General features: G+C 32.3%; 1 protein-coding gene and 1 pseudogene across 1 annotated transcript; both read right to left on the reverse strand.

Moving 5' to 3' along the window:
• Positions 1-9: 9 nt before the first annotated feature.
• LOC130822013 (DNA-directed RNA polymerase subunit beta-like) lies at positions 10-620 on the reverse strand. Its single transcript, XM_057687630.1, has one exon. It carries the CDS (start codon positions 587-589, stop codon positions 173-175), a length of 417 nt encoding a protein of 138 aa, XP_057543613.1. The 5' UTR covers positions 590-620; the 3' UTR covers positions 10-172.
• A 7,797-nt stretch (positions 621-8,417) lies between these two features.
• Positions 8,418-19,093, reverse strand: part of LOC130808133 (DNA-directed RNA polymerase subunit beta-like) — a 57,216-nt pseudogene continuing 46,540 nt past the window's right edge.

Genomic DNA, 19,093 nt, shown 5'->3' on the forward strand with positions numbered 1-19,093 from the left:
TGTACCCATTCCAAATTTCATTCCGATCAAATGATCCGCAGCTGCCAATATATCCCTCGGTAACAAAAACGTATTGTTTGAGGGTATATCAAGGTGCAGTCGCCGGTTCATATTTCGTTGACCAATCCTTCCTAATTCGCATCTTTGTTGAAAGAATTTTTTTTATAAGTCCTTACATAAGGATTCCGAAAATACTGGATCCCCACCCACACAAGCAAATTGTTGATAAAACTCCAAAATTGCATTTTCTTTTGACCCTATTTTTTTTTTTCTCTTTATCATTCAGGAAAGACAAGAAAATTTCTGGGTAGCAAACATTATCCAGAATTTCTCGTAAATTCGAACCCATAGCTGATGATAGAATTAAAATAGATATTTTCTGTTTCCTACTCACACGAGCCCATATTCTTGCTTTTCGATCAATCTCTAATTCTGATCTTCCTCCCCAATCTGATATTATGGTGCCGGTATAGACCGAAATTCCGTTATGGTCCAACTCGGATCGGTAATAAATACCCGGGCTTTGCAATATTTGATTGATCACAATTCTGTATATTCCATTTACTATAAAAGTTCCCACGGAATTCATTAGAGGAATATTTCCAATCCAAATTGTTTGTTCTTGCATCTCCCCCGCTAGTTTTCCAAATTAATCCCGCGGACACATATAATTCAGAAGAATATGTAAGTGATGAGCTACTTTATGCGCAAAAGTGGCAAACACGCCTAAAAACCCTTAAAATCGCAACTTAACACTTAATATCTAGCATATGACTATGAATTTCAATTCTAACCACTTCAACACAATAATATATACCAAATAGTGTTGTGTGCCAAGTTTTGTGAAAAAAAACCATGTTTGAGCTACTTTATACGCAAAAGTGGCGAAAAACGCTTAAAAACCCTTAAAATCGCAACTTAACACGTAATTTCTAGAATATGACTATAATTTTCAAATCTAACCACTTCAACACAATAATATATACTAAATAGTGTTGTGTTCCAAGTTTCGAGCAAAACAAACCAAGTTTGAGCTACTTTATGCGCAAAAGTGGCAAAAACTCTTAAAAAACCTTTAAAAACGCAACTTAACACTTAATATCTAGCATATGACTATGATTTTCAATGCTAAGCACTTCAACACAATTATATATAACAAATAGTGTTGTGTGCCAAGTTTCCGTGCAAAACAAACCAAGTTTGAGCTACTTTATGCGCAAAAGTGGCAAAAACGCTTAAAAACCCTTAAAATCGCAACTTAACACTTAATATCTAGCATATGACTATGATATTTAATTCTAACCTCTTGAACACAATAATATATACCGAATAGTGTTGTGTGCCAAGTTTCGTGCAAAACAAACCAAGTTTGAGTTGCTTTATGTGCAAAATTGGCAAAAACGCAACCCTTAAAATCGCAACTTAACACGTAATTTCTAGCATATGACTATGATTTTTAATTCTAATCACTTCAACACAATAATATATACCAAATAGATTTGTGTGTCATGTTTCGTGCAAAACAAACCAAGTTTGAGCTGCTTTATGCGCAAAAAGTGGCAAAACGCTTAAAAACCTTTAAAATCGCAACTTGACACTTAATATCTAGCATATGACTATGATTTTCAATTATAACCACTTCAACACAATAATACATACCAAACAGTGTCGTGTGTCAAGTTTCGTGCAAAACAAACCAAGTTTGAGCTACGTTATGCGCAAAAGTGTCAAAAACGCGTAGTAAAAACCCTTTAAATAGTAACTTAACACTTAATATCTAGCATATGACAATGATTTTCATTTCTAACCACTTCAACACAATAATATATACCAAATAGTTTTGTGTGTGAAGTTTCGTGTAAAAAAAACCAAGTTTGAGCTGCTTTATGCGCAAAACTGGCAAAAAACGTTTTGAAAACCCTTAAAATTGTAACTTAACACGTAATTTCTAGCATATGACTATGATTTTAGATGCTAACCACTTCAACACAATATTATATACCAAATAGTGCTGTGTGCCAAGTTTCGTGCAGAACAAACCAAGTTTGTGCTACTTTATGCGAAAAAAGTGGCAAAAAACGCTTAAAAACCCTTAAAATCGCAACTTAACACTAAATATCTAGCATATGACTATGATATTCAATTCTAACCTCTTGAACACAATAATATATACCGAATAGTGTTGTGTGCCAAGTTTCTTGCAAAATAAACGACGTTTGAGCTACTTTATGCGCAAAAGTGGCAACAACGCTTAAAAACCTAAAAAATCGCAACATAACACTTAATATCCAGCATATGACAATGATTTTCAATTCTAACCACTTGATCACAATAATAAATACCAAATAGTGTTGTGTGCCAAGTTTCGTGCAAAACAAACGAAGTTTGAGCTACTTTATGCGCAAAAAGTGGCAAAAACGCTTAAAAACCTATAAAATCGCAACTTAACACTTAATATCTAGCATATGACAATGATTTTCAATTCTAACCACGTGAACACAATAATATATACCAAATAGTGTTGTGTGCCACGTTTCGTGCAAAACAAACGAAGTTTGAGCTACTTTTTGCGCAAAAGTGGCAAAAAAACGCTTAAAAACCTTTAAAATCGCAACTTAACACTTAATATCTAGCATATGACTATAATTTTCAATTCTAAGGACTTCAACACAATAATATATACCAAATAGTGTTGTGTGCCATGTTTTGTGCAAAATAAACCAAGTTTGAGCTACTTTATACGCAAAAGTGGCAAAAGCGCATAAAAACCCTTAAAATCGCAACTTAACACTTAATATCTAGCATATGACTATGAATTTCAATTCTAACCACTTGAACACAATAATATATACCAAATAGTGTTGTGTGCCAAGTTTTGTGCAAAAAAAACCATGTTTGAGCTACTTTATGCGCAAAAGTGGCGAAAACGCTTAAAACCCTTAAAATCGCAACTTAACACGTAATTTCTAGAATATGACTATAATTTTCAATTCTAACCACTTCAACACAATAATATATACTAAATAGTGTTGTGTTCCAAGTTTCGAGCAAAACAAACCAAGTTTGAGCTACTTTATGCGCAAAAGTGGCAAAAACTCTTAAAAACCTTTAAAAACGCAACTTAACACTTAATATCTAGCATATGACTATGATTTTCAATGCTAAGCACTTCAACACAATTATATATAATAAATACTGTTGTGTGCCAAGTTTCGTGCAAAACAAACCAAGTTTGAGCTACTTTATGCGCAAAAGTGGCAAAAAACGCTTAAAAACCCTTAAAATCGCAACTTAACACTTAATATCTAGCATATGACTATGATATTTAATTCTAACCTCTTGAACACAATAATATATACCGAATAGTGTTGTGTGCCAAGTTTCTTGCAAAACAAACGACGTTTGAGCTACTTTATGCGCAACAGTGGCAAAAACACTTAAAAACCTAAAAAATCGTATGTTAACACTTAATATCTAGCATATGACCATGATTTTCAATTCTAACCACTTGAACACAATAATATATACCAAATAGTGTTGTGTGCCAAGTTTCGTGCAAAACAAACGAAGTTTGAGCTACTTTATGCGCAAAAGTGGCAAAAACGCTTTAAAACCTATAAAATCGCAACTTAACACTTAATATCTAGCATATGACAATAATTTTCAATTCTAACCACTTGAACACAATAATATATACCAAATAGTGTTTGTGTGCCACGTTTCGTGCAAAACAAACGAAGTTTGAGTAACTTTATGCGCAAAAGTGGCAAAAAACGCTTTAAAAACCTTTAAAATCGCAACTTAACACTTAATATCTAGCATATGACTATAATTTTCAATTCTAAGGACTTCAACACAATAATATATACCAAATAGTGTTGTGTGCAATGTTTTGTGCAAAATAAACCAAGTTTGAGCTACTTTATACGCAAAAGTGGCAAAAGCGCATAAAAACCCTTAAAATCGCAACTTAACACTTAATATCTAGCATATGACTATGAATTTCAATTCTAACCACTTGAACACAATAATATATACCAAATGGTGTTTGTGTGCCAAGTTTTGTGCAAAAAAAACCATGTTTGAGCTACTTTATGCGCAAAAGTGGCGAAAACGCTTTAAAAACCCTTAAAATCGCAACTTAACACCTAATTTCTAGAATATGACTATAATTTTCAATTCTAACCACTTCAACACAATAATATATACTAAATAGTGTTGTGTTCCAAGTTTCGAGCAAAACAAACCAAGTTTGAGCTACTTTATGCGCAAAAAGTGGCAAAAACTCTTAAAAACCTTTAAAAACGCAACTTAACACTTAATATCTAGCATATGACTATGATTTTCAATGCTAAGCACTTCAACACAATTATATATAATAAATAGTGTTGTGTGCCAAGTTTCGTGCAAAACAAACCAAGTTTGAGCTACTTTATGCGCAAAAGTGGCAAAAAACGCTTAAAAAACCCTTAAAATCGCAACTTAACACTTAATATCTAGCATATGACTATGATATTTAATTCTAACCTCTTGAACACAATAATATATACCGAATAGTGTTGTGTGCCAAGTTTCTTGCAAAATAAACGACGTTTGAGCTACTTTATGCGCAACAGTGGCAAAAACACTTAAAAAACCTAAAAAATCGTATGTTAACACTTAATATCTAGCATATGACCATGATTTTCAATTCTAACCACTTGAACACAATAATATATACCAAATAGTGTTGTGTGCCAAGTTTCGTGCAAAACAAACGAAGTTTGAGCTACTTTATGCGCAAAAGTGGCAAAAAACGCTTTAAAACCTATAAAATCGCAACTTAACACTTAATATCTAGCATATGACAATGATTTTCAATTCTAACCACTTGAACACAATAATATATACCAAATAGTGTTGTGTGCCACGTTTCGTGCAAAACAAACGAAGTTTGAGTAACTTTATGCGCAAAAGTGGCAAAAACGCTTAAAAACCTTTAAAATCGCAACTTAACAATTTAAAATCTAGCATATGACTATAATTTTCAATTCTAAGGACTTCAACACAATAATATATACCAAATAGTGTTGTGTGCAATGTTTTGTGCAAAATAAACCAAGTTTGAGCTACTTTATACGCAAAAGTGGCAAAAGCGCATAAAAACCCTTAAAATCGCAACTTAACACTTAATATCTAGCATATGACTATGAATTTCAATTCTAACCACTTGAACACAATAATATATACCAAATGGTGTTGTGTGCCAAGTTTTGTGCAAAAAAAACCATGTTTGAGCTACTTTATGCGCAAAAGTGGCGGAAAACGCTTAAAAACCCTTAAAATCGCAACTTAACACGTAATTTCTAGAATATGACCATAATTTTCAATTCTAACCACTTCAACACAATAATATATACTAAATAGTGTTGTGTTCCAAGTTTCGAGCAAAACAAACCAAGTTTGAGCTACTTTATGCGCAAAAGTGGCAAAAACTCTTAAAAACCTTTAAAAACGCAACTTAACACTTAATATCTAGCATATGACTATGATTTTCAATGCTAAGCACTTCAACACAATTATATATAATAAATAGTGTTGTGTGCCAAGTTTCGTGCAAAACAAACCAAGTTTGAGCTACTTTATGCGCAAAAGTGGCAAAAACGCTTAAAAACCCTTAAAATCGCAACTTAACACTTAATACCTAGCATATGACTATGATATTTAATTCTAACCTCTTGAACACAATAATATATACCGAATAGTGTTGTGTGCCAAGTTTCTTGCAAAACAAACGACGTTTGAGCTACTTTATGCGCAACAGTGGCAAAAACACTTAAAAACCTAAAAAATCGTATGTTAACACTTAATATCTAGCATATGACCATGATTTTCAATTCTAACCACTTGAACACAATAATATATACCAAATAGTGTTGTGTGCCAAGTTTCGTGCAAAACAAACGAAGTTTGAGCTACTTTATGCGCAAAAGTGGCAAAAACGCTTTAAAACCTATAAAATCGCAACTTAACACTTAATATCTAGCATATGACAATGATTTTCAATTCTAACCACTTGAACACAATAATATATACCAAATAGTGTTGTGTGCCACGTTTCGTGCAAAACAAACGAAGTTTGAGTAACTTTATGCGCAAAAGTGGCAAAAAACGCTTAAAAACCTTTAAAATCGCAACTTAACACTTAATATCTAGCATATGACTATAATTTTCAATTCTAAGGACTTCAACACAATAATATATACCAAATAGTGTTGTGTGCAATGTTTTGTGCAAAATAAAACCAAGTTTGAGCTACTTTATACGCAAAAGTGGCAAAAGCGCATAAAAACCCCTTAAAATCGCAACTTAACACTTAATATCTAGCATATGACTATGAATTTCAATTCTAACCACTTGAACACAATAATATATACCAAATGGTGTTGTGTGCCAAGTTTTGTGCAAAAAAAAACCATGTTTGAGCTACTTTATGCGCAAAAGTGGCGAAAACGCTTAAAAACCCTTAAAATCGCAACTTAACACGTAATTTCTAGAATATGACTATAATTTTCAATTCTAACCACTTCAACACAATAATATATACTAAATAGTGTTGTGTTCCAAGTTTCGAGCAAAACAAACCAAGTTTGAGCTACTCTATGCGCAAAAGTGGCAAAAACTCTTAAAAACCTTTAAAAACGCAACTTAACACTTAATATCTAGCATATGACTATGATTTTCAATTCTAACCACTTGAACACAATAATATATACCAAATAGTGTTGTGTGCCAAGTTTCGTGCAAAACAAACGAAGTTTGAGCTACTTTATGCGCAAAAGTGGCAAAAACGCTTTAAAACCTATAAAATCGCAACTTAACACTTAATATCTAGCATATGACAATGATTTTCAATTCTAACCACTTGAACACAATAATATATACCAAATAGTGTTGTGTGCCACGTTTCGTGCAAAACAAACGAAGTTTGAGTAACTTTATGCGCAAAAGTGGCAAAAACGCTTTAAAAACCTTTAAAATCGCAACTTAACACTTAATATCTAGCATATGACTATAATTTTCAATTCTAAGGACTTCAACACAATAATATATACCAAATAGTGTTGTGTGCAATGTTTTGTGCAAAATAAACCAAGTTTGAGCTACTTTATACGCAAAAGTGGCAAAAGCGCATAAAAACCCTTAAAATCGCAACTTAACACTTAATATCTAGCATATGACTATGAATTTCAATTCTAACCACTTGAACACAATAATATATACCAAATGGTGTTGTGTGCCAAGTTTTGTGCAAAAAAAACCATGTTTGAGCTACTTTATGCGCAAAAGTGGCGAAAACGCTTAAAAACCCTTAAAATCGCAACTTAACACGTAATTTCTAGAATATGACTATAATTTTCAATTCTAACCACTTCAACACAATAATATATACTAAATAGTGTTGTGTTCCAAGTTTCGAGCAAAACAAACCAAGTTTGAGCTACTCTATGCGCAAAAGTGGCAAAAAACTCTTAAAAACCTTTAAAAACGCAACTTAACACTTAATATCTAGCATATGACTATGATTTTCAATGCTAAGCACTTCAACACAATTATATATAATAAATAGTGTTGTGTACCATGTTTCGTGCAAAACAAACCAAGTTTGAGCCTACTTTATGCGCAAAAGTGGCAAAAACGCTTTAAAACCTATAAAATCGCAACTTAACACTTAATATCTAGCATATGACAATGATTTTCAATTCTAACCACTTGAACACAATAATATATACCAAATAGTGTTGTGTGCCACGTTTCGTGCAAAACAAACGAAGTTTGAGTAACTTTATGCGCAAAAGTGGCAAAAACGCTTAAAAACCTTTAAAATCGCAACTTAACACTTAATATCTAGCATATGACTATAATTTTCAATTCTAAGGACTTCAACACAATAATATATACCAAATAGTGTTGTGTGCAATGTTTTGTGCAAAATAAACCAAGTTTGAGCTACTTTATACGCAAAAGTGGCAAAAGCGCATAAAAACCCTTAAAATCACAACTTAACACTTAATATCTTGCATATGACTATGATTTTCAAATATAACAAATTCAACACAATAATATATGCCAAACAGTGTTGTGTGCCAAGTTTCGTGCAAAACAAACCAAGTTTGAGCTACTTTATGCGCAAAAGTGTCAAAAACGCTAAAAAACCCTTAAAATAGTAACTTAACACGTATTATCTAGCATATGGACTATGATTTTCATTTCTAACCACTTTAACACAATAATATATACCAAATAGTGTTGTCTGTCAAGTTTCGTGCAAAACAAACCATATTTGAGTTGCTTTATGCGCAAAATTGGCAAAAACGCTAAAAAACCCTTAAAATCGCAACTTAACACGTATTTTCTAGAATATGACTATAATTTTCAATTCTAACCACTTCAACACAATAATATATACCAAATAGTGTTGTGTTCCAAGTTTCGAGCAAAACAAACCAATTTTGAGCTACTTTATGCGCAAAAGTGGCAACACGCTTAAAAACCCTTAAAAACGCAACTTAACATGTAATTTCTAGCATATGACTATGATTTTTAATTCTAACCACTTCAACACAATAATATGTACCAAATAGTGTTGTGTGCCAAGTTTCGTGCAGAACAAACCAAGTTTGAGCTACTTTATGCGCAAAAGTGGCAAACACGCTTAATAAACATTTAAAATCACAACTTAACACTTGTATATCTAGCATATGACTATGATTTTCAATTCTAACCACTTCAACACAATAATAAATACCAAATAGTGTTGTGTGCCAAGTTTCGTACAAAACAAACCAAGTTTTGAGCTACTTTTGCGTTAAAAGTGTCAAAAACGCTTAAAAACCCTTAAAAATAGTAACTTAACACTTATTATATAGCACATGACTATGATTTTCCTTTTTAACCACTTTAACACAATAATGTATACCAAATAGTGTTGTCTGTCAAGCTTCGTGCAAAGCAAACCAAGTTTGAGTTGCTTTATGCGCAAAATTGGCAAAAACGCAACCCTTAAAATCGCAACTTAACACGTAATTTCTAGCATATGACTATGATTTTTAATTCTAATCACTTCAACACAATAATATATACAAAATAGGGTTGTGTGTCAAGTTTCGTGCAGAACAAACCAAGTTTGAGCTACTTTATGCGCAAAAGTGGCAAACACGCTTAAAAACATTTAAAATCACAACTTAACACTTTATATCTAGCATATGACTATGATTTTCAATTCTAACCACTTCAACACAATAATAAATACCAAATAGTGTTGTGTGCCAAGTTTCGTACAAAACAAACCAAGTTTGAGCTACTTTTGCGGTAAAAGTGTCAAAAACGCTTAAAAAACCCTTAAAAATAGTAACTTAACACTTATTATCTAGCACATGACTATGATTTTCATTTTTAACCACTTTAACACAATAATGTATCCCAAATAGTGTTGTCTGTCAAGCTTCGTGCAAAACAAACCAAGTTTGAGTTGCTTTATGCGCAAAATTGGCAAAAACGCAACCCTTAAAATCGCAACTTAACACGTAATTTCTAGCATATGACTATGATTTTTAATTCTAATCACTTCAACACAATAATATATACCAAATAGTGTTGTGTGTCAAGTTTCGTGCAAAACAAACCAAGTTTGAGCTACTTTATGCGCAAAAGTGGCAAAACGCTTAAAAACCTTTAAAATCGCAACTTAACACTAAATATCCAGCATATGACAATGATTTTCAATTCTAACCACTTGATCACAATAATATATACCAAATAGTGTTGTGTGCCAAGTTTCGTGCAAAACAAACGAAGTTTGAGCTACTTTATGCGCAAAAGTGGCAAAACGCTTAAAAACCTTTAAAATCGCAACTTAACACTTAATATCTAGCATATGACTATAATTTTCAATTCTAAGGACTTCAACACAATAATATATACCAAATAGTGTTGTGTGCCATGTTTTGTGCAAAATAAACCAAGTTTGAGCTACTTTATACGCAAAAGTGGCAAAAGCGCATAAAAACCCTTAAAATCGCAACTTAACACTTAATATCTTGCATATGACTATGATTTTCAATTATAACCAATTCAACACAATAATATATGCCAAACAGTGTTGTGTGCCAAGTTTCGTGCAAAACAAACCAAGTTTGAACTACTTTATGCGCAAAAGTGTCAAAAACGCTAAAAAACCCATAAAATAGTAACTTAACACGTATTATCTAGCATATGACTATGATTTTCATTTCTAACCACTTTAACACAATAATATATACCAAATAGTGTTGTCTGTCAAGTTTCGTGCAAAACAAACCATATTTGAGTTGCTTTATGCGCAAAATTGGCAAAAACGCTAAAAAACCCTTAAAATCGCAACTTAACACGTAATTGCTAGAATATGACTATAATTTTCAATTCTAACCACTTCAACACAATAATATATACCAAATAGTGTTGTGTTCCCAGTTTCGAGCAAAACAAACCAGTTTTGAGCTACTTTATGCGACAAAGTGGCAAAAACTCTTAAAAACCTTTAAAAACGCAACTTAACACTTAATATCTAGCATATGACTATGATTTTCAATTCTAAGCACTTCAACACAATTATATATAACAAATAGTGTTGTGTGCCAAGTTTCGTGCAAAACAAACCAAGTTTGAGCTACTTTATGCGCAAAAGTGGCAAACACGCTTAGAAACCCTTAAAATCGCAACTTAACACTTAATATCTAGCATATGACTATGAATTTCAATTCTAACCACTTCAACACAATAATATATACCAAATATTGTTGTGTGCGAAGTTTTGTCCAAAAAAAACCATGTTTGAGCTACTTTATGCGCAAAAGAGGCGAAAACGCTTAAAAAACCCTTAAAATCGCAACTTAACATGTAATTTCTAGAATATGACTATAATTTTCAATTCTAACCATTTCTACATAATAATATATACCAAATAGTGTTGTGTTCAAAGTTTCGAGCAAAACAAACCAAGTTTGAGCTACTTTATGCGCAAAAGTGGCAAAAACTCTTAAAAACATTTAAAAACGCAACTTAACACTTAATATCTAGCATATGACTATGATTTTCAATTCTAAGCACTTCAACACAATTATATATAACAAATAGTGTTATGTGCCATGTTTCGTGCAAAACAAACCAAGTTTGAGCCAATCCGAATTGATCTTGTAAGAGATCTGCTACAGAACGAATACGTTTATTTTTCAAATGATTCATATCATCAAGTGTACCCATTCCAAATTTCATTCCGATCAAATGATCCGCAGCTGCCAATATATCCCTCGGTAACAAAAACGTATTGTTTGAGGGTATATCAAGGTGCAGTCGCCGGGTTCATATTTCGTCGACCAATCCTTCCTAATTCGCATCTTTGTTGAAAGAATTTTTTTTATAAGTCCTTACATAAGGATTCCAAAAATACTGGATCCCCACCCACACAAGCAAATTGTTGATGAAACTCTAAAATTGCATTTTCTTTTGACCCTATTTTTTTTTTTCTCTTTATCATTCAGGAAAGACAAGAAAATTTCTGGGTAGCAAACATTATCCAGAATTTCTCGTAAATTCGAACCCATAGCTGATGATAGAATTAAAATAGATATTTTCTGTTTCCTACTCACACGAGCCCATATTCTTGCTTTTTCGATCAATCTCTAATTCTGATCTTCCTCCCCAATCTGATATTATGGTGCCGGTATAGACCGAAATTCCGTTATGGTCCAACTCGGATCGGTAATAAATACCCGGGCTTTGCAATATTTGATTGATCACAATTCTGTATATTCCATTTACTATAAAAGTTCCCACGGAATTCATTAGAGGAATATTTCCAATCCAAATTGTTTGTTCTTGCATCTCCCCGCTAGTTTTCCAAATTAATCCCGTGGACACATATAATTCAGAAGAATATGTAAGTGATGAGCTACTTTATGCGCAAAAGTGGCAAACACGCCTAAAAACCCTTAAAATCGCAACTTAACACTTAATATCTAGCATATGACTATGAATTTCAATTCTAACAACTTCAACACAATAATATATACCAAATAGTGTTGTGTGCCAAGTTTTGTGAAAAAAAAACCATGTTTGAGCTACTTTATACGCAAAAGTGGCGAAAACGCTTAAAAACCCTTAAAATCGACACTTAACACGTAATTTCTAGAATATGACTATAATTTTCAAATCTAACCACTTCAACACAATAATATATACTAAATAGTGTTGTGTTCCAAGTTTCGAGCAAAACAAACCAAGTTTGAGCTACTTTATGCGCAAAAGTGGCAAAAACTCTTAAAAACCTTTAAAAACGCAACTTAACACTTAATATCTAGCATATGACTATGATTTTCAAGGCTAAGCACTTCAACACAATTATATATAAGAAATAGTGTTTTGTGCCAAGTGTCGTGCAAAACAAACCAAGTTTGAGCTACTTTATGCGCAAAAGTGGCAAAAACGCTTAAAAACCCTTAAAATCGCAACTTAACACTTAATATCTAGCATATGACTATGATATTTAATTCTAACCTCTTGAACACAATAATATATACCGAATAGTGTTGTGTGCCAAGTTTCTTGCAAAACAAACGACGTTTGAGCTACTTTATGCGCAATAGTGGCAAAAACGCTTAAAAACCTAAAAAATCGCAACTTAACACTTAATATTTAGCATATGACAATGATTTTCAATTCTAACCACTTGAACACAATAATATATACCAAATAGTGTTGTGTGCCACGTTTCGTGCAAAACAAACGAAGTTTGAGCAACTTTATGCGCAAAAGTGGCAAAAACGTTTAAAAACCGTTAAAATCGCAACTTAACACTTAATATCTAGCATATGACTATAATTTTCAATTCTAACGACTTCAACACAATAATATATACCAAACAGTGTTGTGTGCCATGTTTTGTGCAAAATAATCCAAGTTTGAGCTACTTTATACGCAAAAGTGGCAAAAGCGCATAAAAACCCTTAAAATCACAACTTAACACTTAATATCTTGCATATGACTATGATTTTCAATTATAACCAATTCAACACATTAATATATGCCAAACAGCGTTGTGTGCCAAGTTTCGTGCAAAACAAAGCAAGTTTGAGCTACTTTATGCGCAAAAGTGTAAAAAACGCTATAAAAACCCTTAAAATAGTAACTTAACACGTATAATCTAGCATATGACTATGATTTTCATTTCTAACCACTTTAACACAATAATATATACCAAATAGTATTGTCTGTCAAGTTTCGTGTAAAACAAACCATATTTGAGTTGCTTTATGCGCAAAATTGGCAAAAACGCTAAAAAAACCCTTAAAAGCGCAACTTAACACGTAATTTCTAGAATATGACTATAATTTTCAATTCTAACCACTTCAACACAATAATATATACCAAATAGTGTTGTGTTCCATGTTTCGAGCAAAACAAACCAATTTTGAGCTACTTTATGCGCAAAAGTGGCAAACACGCTTAAAAACACTTAAAAACGCAACTTAACATGTAATTTCTAGCATATGACTATGATTTTTAATTCTAACCACTTCAACACAATAATATGTACTAAATAGTGTTGTGTGCCAAGTTTCGTGCAGAACAAACCAAGTTTGAGCTACTTTATGCGCAAAAAGTGGCAAACACGCTTAAAAACATTTAAATCACAACTTAACACTTTATATCTAGCATATGACTATGATTTTCAATTCTAACCACTTCAACACAATAATAAATACCAAATAGTGTTGTGTGCCAAGTTTCGTGCAAAACAAACCAAGTTTGAGCTACTTTTGCGTATAAAGTGTCAAAAACGCTTAAAAACCCTTAAAAATAGTAACTTAACACTTATTATATAGCACATGACTATGATTTCATTTTTAACCACTTTAACACAATAATGTATACCAAATAGTGTTGTCTGTCAAGCTTCGTGCAAAACAAACCAAGTTTGAGTTGCTTTATGTGCAAAATTGGCAAAAACGCAACCCTTAAAATCGCAACTTAACACGTAATTTCTAACATATGACTAAGATTTTTAATTCTAATCACTTCAACACAATAATATATACCAAATAGGGTTGTGTGTCAAGTTTCGTGCAAAACAAACCAAGTTTGAGCTACTTTATGCGCAAAAGTGGCAAAACGCTTAAAAACCTTTAAAATCGCAACTTGACACTTAATATCTAGCATATGACTATGATTTTCAATTATAACCACTTCAACACAATAATACATACCAAACAGTGTCGTGTGTCAAGTTTCGTGCAAAACAAACCAAGTTTGAGCTACGTTATGCGCAAAAGTGTCAAAAACGCGTAAAAACCCTTAAAATAGTAACTTAACACTTAATATCTAGCATATGACAATGATTTTCATTTCTAACCACTTCAACACAATAATATATACCAAATAGTTTTGTGTGTGAAGTTTCGTGTAAAAAAAACCAAGTTTGAGCTGCTTTATGCGCAAAACTGGCAAAAACGTTTTAAAACCCTTAAAATTGCAACTTAACACGTAATTTCTAGCATATGACTATGATTTTAGATGCTAACCACTTCAACACAATATTATATACCAAATAGTGCTGTGTGCCAAGTTTCGTGCAGAACAAACCAAGTTTGTGCTACTTTATGCGAAAAAGTGGCAAAAACGCTTAAAAACCCTTAAAATCGCAACTTAACACTAAATATCTAGCATATGACTATGATATTCAATTCTAACCTCTTGAACACAATAATATATACCGAATAGTGTTGTGTGCTAAGTTTCTTGCAAAATAAACGACGTTTGAGCTACTTTATGCGCAAAAGTGGCAAAAACGCTTAAAAACCTAAAAAATCGCAACTTAACACTTAATATCCAGCATATGACAATGATTTTCAATTCTAACCACTTGATCACAATAATATATACCAAATAGTGTTGTGTGCCAAGTTTCGTGCAAAACAAACGAAGTTTGAGCTACTTTATGCGCAAAAGTGGCAAAAACGCTTAAAAACCTATAAAATCGCAACTTAACACTTAATATCTAGCATATGACAATGATTTTCAATTCTAACCACTTGAACACAATAATATATACCAAATAGTGTTGTGTGCCACGTTTCGTGCAAAACAAACGAAGTTTGAACTACTTTATGCGCAAAAGTGGCAAAAACGCTTAAAAACCTTTAAAATCGCAACTTAACACTTAATATCTAGCATATGACTATAATTTTCAATTCTAAGGACTTCAACACAATAATATATACCAAATAGTGTTGTGTGCCATGTTTTGTGCAAAATAAACCAAGTTTGAGCTACTTTATACGCAAAAGTGGCAAAAGCGCATAAAAACCCTTAAAATCGCAACTTAACACTTAATATCTAGCATATGACTATGAATTTCAATTCTAACCACTTCAACACAATAATATATACCAAATAGTGTTGTGTGCCAAGTTTTGTGCAAAAAAAAACCATGTTTGAGCTACTTTATGCGCAAAAGTGGCGAAAACGCTTAAAAACCCTTAAAATCGCAACTTAACACGTAATTTCTAGAATATGACTATAATTTTCAATTCTAACCACTTCAACACAATAATATATACTAAATAGTGTTGTGTTCCAAGTTTCGAGCAAAACAAACCAAGTTTGAGCTACTTTTTGCGCAAAAGTGGCAAAAACTCTTAAAAACCTTTAAAAACGCAACTTAACACTTAATATCTAGCATATGACTATGATTTTCAATGCTAAGCACTTCAACACAATTATATATAATAAATAGTATTGTGTGCCAAGTTTCGTGCAAAACAAACCAAGTTTGAGCTACTTTATGCGCAAAAGTGGCAAAAACGCTTAAAAACCCTTAAAATCGCAACTTAACACTTAATATCTAGCATATGACTATGATATTTAATTCTAACCTCTTGAACACAATAATATATACCGAATAGTGTTGTGTGCCAAGTTTCTTGCAAAACAAACGACGTTTGAGCTACTTTATGCGCAACAGTGGCAAAAACACTTAAAAACCTAAAAAATCGTAACTTAACACTTAATATCTAGCATATGACCATGATTTTCAATTCTAACCACTTGAACACAATAATATATACCAAATAGTATTGTGTGCCAAGTTTCGTGCAAAACAAACGAAGTTTGAGCTACTTTATGCGCAAAAGTGGCAAATACGCTTAAAAACCTATAAAATCGCAACTTAACACTTAATATCTAGCATATGACAATGATTTTCAATTCTAACCACTTGAACACAATAATATATACCAAATAGTGTTGTGTGCCATGTTTCGTGCAAAACAAACGAAGTTTGAGCAACTTTATGCGCAAAAGTGGCAAAAACGCTTAAAAACCTTTAAAATCGCAACTTAACACTTAATATCTAGCATATGACTATAATTTTCAATTCTAAGGACTTCAAAACAATAATATATACCAAATAGTGTTGTGTGCCATGTTTTGTGCAAAATAAACCAAGTTTGAGCTACTTTATACGCAAAAGTGGCAAAAGCGCATAAAAAGCCCTTAAAATCACAACTTAACACTTAATATCTTGCATATGACTATGATTTTAAATTATAACAAATTCAACACAATAATATATGCCAAACAGTGTTGTGTGCCAAGTTTCGTGAAAAACAAACCAAGTTTGAGCTACTTTATGCGCAAAAGTGTCAAAAACGCTAAAAAACCCTTAAAATAGTAACTTAACACGTATTATCTAGCATATGACTATGATTTTCATTTCTAACCACTTTAACACAATAATATATACCAAATAGTGTTGTCTGTCAAGTTTCGTGCAAAACAAACCATATTTGAGTTGCTTTATGCGCAAAATTGGCAAAAACGCTAAAAAACCCTTAAAATCGCAACTTAACACGTAATTTCTAGAATATGACTATAATTTTCAATTCTAACCCCTTCAACACAATAATATATACCAAATAGTGTTGTGTTCCAAGTTTCGAGCAAAACAAACCAATTTTGAGCTACTTTATGCGCAAAAGTGGCAAACACGCTTAAAAACCCTTAAAAACGCAACTTAACATGTAATTTCTAGCATATGACTATGATTTTTAATTCTAACCACTTCAACACAATAATATGTACCAAATAGTGTTGTGTGCCAAGTTTCGTGCAGAACAAACCAAGTTTGAGCTACTTTATGCGCAAAAGTGGCAAACACGCTTAAAAAACATTTAAAATCACAACTTAACACTTTATATCTAGCATATGACTATGATTTTCAATTCTAACCACTTCAACACAATAATAAATTCCAAATAGTGTTGTGTGCCAAGTTTCGTACAAAACAAACCAAGTTTGAGCTACTTTTGCGTAAAAGTGTCAAAAACGCTTAAAAAACCCTTAAAAATAGTAACTTAACACTTATTATCTAGCACATGACTATGATTTTCATTTTTAACCACTTTAACAAAATAATGTATACCAAATAGTGTTGTCTGTCAAGCTTCGTGCAAAGCAAACCAAGTTTGAGTTGCTTTATGCGCAAAATTGGCAAAAACGCAACCCTTAAAATCGCAACTTAACACGTAATTTCTAGCATATGACTATGATTTTTAATTCTAATAACTTCAACACAATAATATATACCAAATAGTGTTGTGTGTCAAGTTTCGTGCAAAATAAACCAAGTTTGAGCTACTTTATGCGCAAAAGTGGCAAAACACTTAAAAATCTTTAAAATCGCAACTTGACACTTAATATCTAGCATATGACTATGATTTTCAATTATAACCACTTCAACACAATAATACATACCAAACAGTGTCGTGTGTCAAGTTTCGTGCAAAACAAACCAAGTTTGAGCTACGTTATGCGCAAAAGTGTCAAAAACGCGTAAAAACCCTTAAAATAGTAACTTAACACTTATTATCTAGCATATGACAATGATTTTCATTTCTAACCACTTCAACACAATAATATATACCAAATAGTTTTGTGTGAGAAGTTTCGTGTAAAACAAACCAAGTTTGAGCTGCTTTATGCGCAAAACTGGCAAAAACGTTTTAAAACCCTTAAAATCGCAACTTAACACGTAATTTCTAGCATATGACTATGATTTTAGATGCTAACCACTTCAACACAATATTATATACCAAATAGTGCTGTGTGCCAAGTTTCGAGCAAAACAAACCAAGTTTGCGCTACTTTATGCGCAAAAGTGGCAAAAACTCTTAAAAACCTTTAAAAACGCAACTTAACACTTAATATCTAGCATGTGACTATGATTTTCAATTCTAAGCACTTCAACACAATTATATATAACAAATAGTGTTGTGTGCCAAGTTTCGTGCAAAACAAACCAAGTTTGAGCAACTTTATGCGCAAAAGTGGCAAAAACGCTTAAAAACCCTTAAAATCGCAACTTAACACTTAATATCTAGCATATGACTATGATATTTAATCCTAACCTCTTGAACACAATAATATATACCGTATAGTGTTGTGTGCCAAGTTTGTTGCAAAACAAACGACGTTTGAGCTACTTTATGCGCAACAGTGGCAAAAACGCTTAAAAACCTAAAAATCGCAACTTAACACTTAATATCTAGCATATGACAATGATTTTCAATTCTAACCACTTGAACACAATAATATATACCAAATAGTGTTGTGTGCCAAGTTTCGTGCAAAACAAACGAAGTTTGAGCTACTTTATGCGCAAAAGTGGCAAAAACGCTTAAAAACCTATAATATCGCAACTTAACACTTAATATCTAGCATATGACAATGATTTTCAATTCTAACCACTTAAACACAATAATATATACCAAATAGTGTTGTGTGCCACGTTTCGTGCAAAACAAACGAAGTTTGAGCAACTTTATGCGCAAAAGTGGCAAAAACGCTTAAAAACCTTTAAAATCGCAACTTAACACTTAATATCTAGCATATGACTATAATTTTCAACTCTAAGGACTTCAACTCAATAATATATACCAAATAGTGTTGTGTGCCATGTTTTGTGCAAAATAAACCAAGTTTGAGCTACTTTATACGCAAAAGTGGCAAAAGCGCATAA

Source organism: Amaranthus tricolor, chromosome 1, assembly GCF_026212465.1.
Source record: "Amaranthus tricolor cultivar Red isolate AtriRed21 chromosome 1, ASM2621246v1, whole genome shotgun sequence".
In the NCBI taxonomy this organism is placed as follows: Eukaryota; Viridiplantae; Streptophyta; class Magnoliopsida; order Caryophyllales; family Amaranthaceae; genus Amaranthus; species Amaranthus tricolor.

Coding starts and splice junctions, on each gene's coding strand:
- LOC130822013 (XM_057687630.1), bottom strand. CDS start 589: ATGAATTCCGTGGGAACTTTTATAGTAAATGGAATATACAGAATTGTG.